At 36.7% G+C, this 5,747-nt stretch overlaps 1 protein-coding gene across 1 annotated transcript; it reads right to left on the bottom strand.

Moving 5' to 3' along the window:
- Positions 1 to 2,292: 2,292 nt before the first annotated feature.
- LOC133800244 (uncharacterized) lies at positions 2,293 to 3,603 on the bottom strand. Its single transcript, XM_062238196.1, has 5 exons — positions 3,251 to 3,603; positions 3,000 to 3,170; positions 2,818 to 2,922; positions 2,566 to 2,734; positions 2,293 to 2,478 (listed from the first exon to the last, which is right to left on the bottom strand). Exons 1-5 carry the CDS (start codon positions 3,601 to 3,603, stop codon positions 2,386 to 2,388), a joined length of 891 nt encoding a protein of 296 aa, XP_062094180.1. The 3' UTR covers positions 2,293 to 2,385.
- Between the last annotated feature and the right edge of the window lie 2,144 nt (positions 3,604 to 5,747).

The raw sequence follows: 5,747 nt of genomic DNA on the forward strand, positions 1-5,747 counted from the left end.
ACAGTGGATACTGTACCAGGCTCCAAGGTATACGATGGTAGATGGGATACTGTACCAACGTGGGCACTCCCTACCTCTCCTACGATGTGTTCTTCCAGGCAAAGCAAAGACCATCCTTCAGGAAGTGCATGAGGGTTTTTGCAGGGATCACACTGGGGGGCAAAGCTTGGCCCTAAAGGTCTTAAGGCAAGGATATTTTGGCCCACTCTGTCAAAGGACTCGATCTCATATGTCAAGAAGTGCGACAAGTCCCAGCGATTCGCCATAGTTGCCCGAGCTCCCCCAGTCGAGCTGAAGATGATCTCTTCTCCATGGTCATTTGCAGTTTGGGGGATCGACTTGGTTGGCGCCCTCCCTACTGGAAAAGGCGGGGTCCGCTACGCCGTGGTGGCCATCGACTACTTTACGAAGTGGGCTAAGGCAGAACCTTTGGCGACTATAACCTCCAAAAAAGTCCTCGACTTCGTGGTTAAGAGCATTATCTGCCGATTCGAGCTGCCCAAGAAAATCATTTCCGACAATGGAACTCAGTTCGACAGCGACCTATTCACTGAATTTTGCGAAAGGTACGGGAATGTGAAAAGCTTCTCGTCCGTGGCCTATCCTCAAGCAAATGGCCAGGTCGAGGCCGTCAATAAGACCCTAAAGGCGAGCCTCAAGAAGAGACTAGACGAAGCAAAAGGGGTCTGGCCAGAACAGCTCCCCCAGGTTCTGTGGGCATATCGGACCTCGCACCGGACTCCTACGGGTCATACTCCTTTCTCCCTGACTTTTGGGAGTGAGGCAGTCCTCCCCGTGGAGATTAAGGTACCTTCGCATAGAGTCCAGGCGTATGACCAGGACCGCAACCACAAACTACTTTGCACTTCCCTTGACTTGGTTGATGAAAGACGAGAAGGTTCACAACTTCAGCTCGCACAATACCAGCAAAAAATCACTCGTTATTTCAACTCAAAAGTCAGAAAGCGTGCCTTTAGCATTGGCGACCTGGTCCTCAGGAGAGTTTTCTTAGCCGATAAGGACCCTAAAGATAGAGTATTGGGACCAAACTGGGAAGGGCCATATTAACTCATCGAAGTCATTAAAGAAGGAACTTACAAATTAGCTCGGCTAAATGGAGGGGCAGTCCCACGGACTTGGAACGCCATCCATTTGAAGAGATATTATCAATGACACCCTTGTAAGGCCTAAGGGCCATTTTTTATGTATTGAGCAATGAGAATTAACTTTTCGTTCATGATTGAATTTATTTGCAAGTGTAATCTAAAGTAACCACGAAAGACCCTTTCCTAGTTACTTTGGGGGCATATGGTGCCTGGATATAACCAGGTCATAAAACTTAGAAGTTAATTCAAATTGATTGATCGTTGGTTTTCTTAAAGAGCACGAGATATTGATAAAAATTAACGCGAACTAAGTTTTCAAACTAAGTTTCCTGGCCATAACCAGGTCATAAAACTTAGAAGTTAATTCAAATTGATTGATCGTTGCTTTTCTTAAAGAGCACGAGATATTGATAAAAATTAACGCAAACTAAGTTTTCAAACTAAGGTCCTGGACATAACCAGGTCATAAAACTTATAAATTAATTCAAATTGATTGATCGTTGCTTTTCTTAAAGAGCACGAGATATTGATAAAAATTAACGCGAACTAAGTTTTCAAATTAAGGTCCTGGACATAACCAGGTCATAAAACTTAGACGTTAATTTAAATTGATTAATCGGTGTTTTTCTTAAAAAGCACAGAATATTAGTCAAAAATTAACACGAACTAACACTACTACAAAAATTACATGATAAGTCGGTTAAAAACTGACATCTGAATGTTCATAAGTCGGTTGGGAACTGACTTCCCATGCAGTGACTTATGATGTAAAAACATGGTAGGTCAGTTGGCGCCAAACCGACATCTGGTGTAAGACATGATACGTCGGTGGAAAACCGACATCTAGTGTAAGACATGGTACGTCGGTTGCAAACCGAGCTCTAGTGTAAGACATGGTAGGTCGGTTGTACACCGACCTCTGGTGTAAAACATGATATGTCGATTCACAGCCGACTTATGATGTAGACATCTATTGTCTGTTTTAGTAGAACCGACTTATGGTGTTTTTTTTCTCTTAAAAAGTGTATTATGCCCATAACAAATCATGTTTTTTTATACAAACAAACTGAACAAAACAAAACATATATCACAATAATATAAAATACTAGAATTTGAACTAAGTATCTAAAATAACGAGTCTTAAGTTAATTACAAAATGACTCACATAAGCATTGCAAACTATAGTTAGGCAACAAAAGTGTGCATATCTTCAAGAAAGTCTAAGTTAACATTGTAAGTATATCTCATTAAAAGTCTAAGTTAACAAAAGTGAGTGGACCTATGTAGTACTCATCAAATCCATGACGCATTGTGCCCATTCTTCACGTACTTCATTGATCTCATCCTTTGTGTAATAGTTCTTCCCGCCACACTAAAACAAAATTCATTGCATGAGTTTAATTAATATACTTAATCTTAAGGTAAAGCTAGAACTTTAATAATGAATATTTTCACTTACATTACTAGTTAGCCATCTTATTGAAAACTCATTTGTCACGAAGTCCTTCATCATCCTCATAACATAGAACCCACATTGTACTGATTGTAATGGTTGACGAGGACACTTAACTGTTCTCCACGCGACTTCCTTAGTTTTTGCATTATTTGTGCGTAAATGTTGAAAGACACTAAATAATAATAACATAAACATTTAGATGTTGTTAATTTTAAATGAATTAAAGAGTATGCAGTTAATTGGTTAGATTTTTACCGAGAAATGAGAGATTTGATTTCATCTGGTGGAAAACTGTGAAGAGAATCCAGGAAATAGCACAATTGGTGATCAAAATCAATTATTATAAGCATCCAATGCTTTCTAACAAAAACACAAAAATATTTCATTATTAATATTATATATATTCACTAACAAAATACTAAAAGTAAAAAACTTACCCCTTATGATATGGCAACAACCACATCTGACCCGGATTTGAATCAAGCATACGCTTTGATACCCATTCAACTCGTTCTTCTTCAGTGGATCCAACATTTGATAACCAAATTGGCTCAACAAAACGAAAAAAGTGACTGATCTCTCTTTTCACTAATTGGAAGTATAAAATCCTACATAAAAAATATATCTCTGTTAAATTTATAAAATAAGTTATGAACAAACTTATAATTATTTTAAAAATCTTTTATACCTGATATATAACAATACACATGATGCTCCAATCTCTTCCATTACGCCAACATGGACTATATCTTCTTGTGAGATATATAAATCATTCTCATGGCCGAATATCTCAAAATCCATCGTAATTTTGATCATGAAACTTGGCTCCACATACTTCACGGTAGTTAATAGACACTTGAGAAAGCGAGGAACCCCACTAGGAATCTTGAAGAGTATCGGGGCACTAGCTTTACTTGACACTACTTCATTTTGACTAGGAAGTTTTTGGGAAGGATGAGACTTCTCTTGTGTCATTGGGGCATTAGGTATTGGTGAACCATTCCTTTTTTGCTTATTTTTCTTCTTAGGTAGCTTCAACATGAAAGTAACACATGTTAGTCATGAAAAATAATTCAATCACTAAATATAGTTTCTTGTCAATGTCTTACCAAATCTGAATCGTAAGGAATGATCAGATGAGATGGCCACTCAACATAGTGCCCGACAGCATGACATACTAAAGAAATCTCATCTCCAATAGGAAAAATAAGTTTAGCCTCATCATTGCAGCACTCATCCACTTGCACACGATAGTTACCCTTTCTTAAGTCAACACAATGAATTTTTTCGCTTGTTGCCATTATTCGTCCAATAGCAACAGTATCACCATTTTCTGTCAATAATCTAGACTTCTGATTATCCTACAAGCTCAAGACGAGGAAAAAATAATATTTATGTTATAATAGATATTTTCTAAAATAATAATATGAATAGGTGAAGAATAAAATACCTTTGAAGAAACTAAAGACTCATTTACCACCTCCATTGGCGTAGGGGTCTCACTTGTTCGTGAAACTATCGTAGGCAAACTCACTTCACTTCCTTTTAATGATGAAATTTGGTTTGCTAAATCTGTAAACTTTGTCAAAAATAACTCTCGTTCTTGTTCTCGTTCTTCTCTTTCTCGTTTTCGTTCTACTTCAAATTGTTCAGCTTGACTACGTAGTCTTTGCTCAAAGGATTGCTCTAACTTTTTAAAGTCATCTAAGTATTTTTGCGATTGGTGTTTCTGAAATTGAAATTGATACTGTTGAAGTCCACTAAAACCTCCTGCTGGCTTCAAAAAGTAGTCTCTTTGTGTAACTCCACGACTTTGGCCTCTTACTCTACCAGGATGCTCCTTTGTTCCTAACACTTGTGTCAATATATCGTTTGTCCCAACTTCTACAAGTGTCCCCTCATTTCTCTTATCTAGAAGGTCATCCTGCAATATTTAATTTCATAAATTTAGTAATACAATATAATGAAGGATAAAAAAAAATATCCAAGTTCATATAGTTTACAACATACAATGGCATTTCCTATAAGCTTTTCACGTTCATTTACATAATTTCCTGATGCATCTTTCCTTGCCTCCTTCCAAAGTATAGATCGATCTATTGGCTCATCTGTGCCTAGTTTAGTTTGCTATAACAAAATAAAACTCAATTAGTTATATATTAAACCACTACAAAAATTAAAATCAATTGTAAAAGCTCACTTACAAGGTCAATTTCTATTTCTCTATAATTGTGTCGTGATGAACGATGAGGATACTCCAAAGCAGCATGCCTCTCTTTTTGTTTTTTACTAAATTCCTAATTCAATTGGAATAATTTAACTTTTCAATAAATTAATATATGAATAAAAAAAATTTGAAACTTAGTACTGTACACTTACTTGAAATTCTTTACTTTTTCTTTTGGTGACAAAGTTTTTCCATTCCTCCTCAGGAATGTTATATCTTTTTGGAGGCACATCTAATGCAGTGGGATTTGCTTCCAATAAATCTTGGTTGTTAAGGTAAGGAGCTACAAATCTTCTAGTCAAAAATGTTTTGAATGTCCTCCACTTGATGCCTACTGAACTCATCACTTCCTTTCTCATTCCCTCGTTAAGATGAAAAGCTAGCTACAAAGTTTAACAATACAAGTCAGTGTAAATAATAATATACAAGTTTAAAAGATTACCTTCAGTCTGTGAACCTTACATTTACATCTTTCCAAACATTCTCTAAAGTTGCAGCAGGAACATCATGCCAATTATCATATGTAATTGACACCATTGACTTTGCTTGCATCCCCAAATAGCATTGTAACGCTCTCTCCGAAGTTCCAATTGATTGCCCTCTCTTGTTGAACCTTAAATTTATCTTAATCCCTTTGATCTTGTCAGCAATTATTTTTTCCAATCGCACTATCCCCTTAGTCTGCCTACTTTTCTTCTTCTTTGTTGTAAGATCTTCATTACTAGCCTCTTCTAAATTGATACCTTCGTCTGCATTGTCTTCAAGTTCCTCTTCGAGATGCTCTTCATGATGGTCCATGATCCTATTAAGAAAAAACAAGTATAAAGATTAGTACATAAAATAAACAAATGATAAGAATATTTAAAATACAAAGCCACTAGGGTGAGACTCTGCCTCCACAACTCCAATTTTTGCAACCTCTAGATCCTCTCTCCATCAAGCTATATCGTCAAAATTA

This window comes from Humulus lupulus, chromosome 9 (assembly GCF_963169125.1).
Source record: "Humulus lupulus chromosome 9, drHumLupu1.1, whole genome shotgun sequence".
Lineage (NCBI taxonomy): Eukaryota > Viridiplantae > Streptophyta > Magnoliopsida > Rosales > Cannabaceae > Humulus > Humulus lupulus.

Bases quoted from the DNA above. Each gene is read 5' to 3' on its own strand.
- LOC133800244 (XM_062238196.1), bottom strand. From the start codon at position 3,603: ATGTTGAAGCTACCTAAGAAGAAAAATAAGCAAAAAAGGAATGGTTCA. The intron at 3,171-3,250 runs GTATAAAAGATT...TTTTTTATGTAG, and splicing joins TGTGTATTGTTATATATCAG to GATTTTATACTTCCAATTAG. The intron at 2,479-2,565 runs GTAAGTGAAAAT...ATTTTGTTTTAG, and splicing joins TAAGATGGCTAACTAGTAAT to TGTGGCGGGAAGAACTATTA.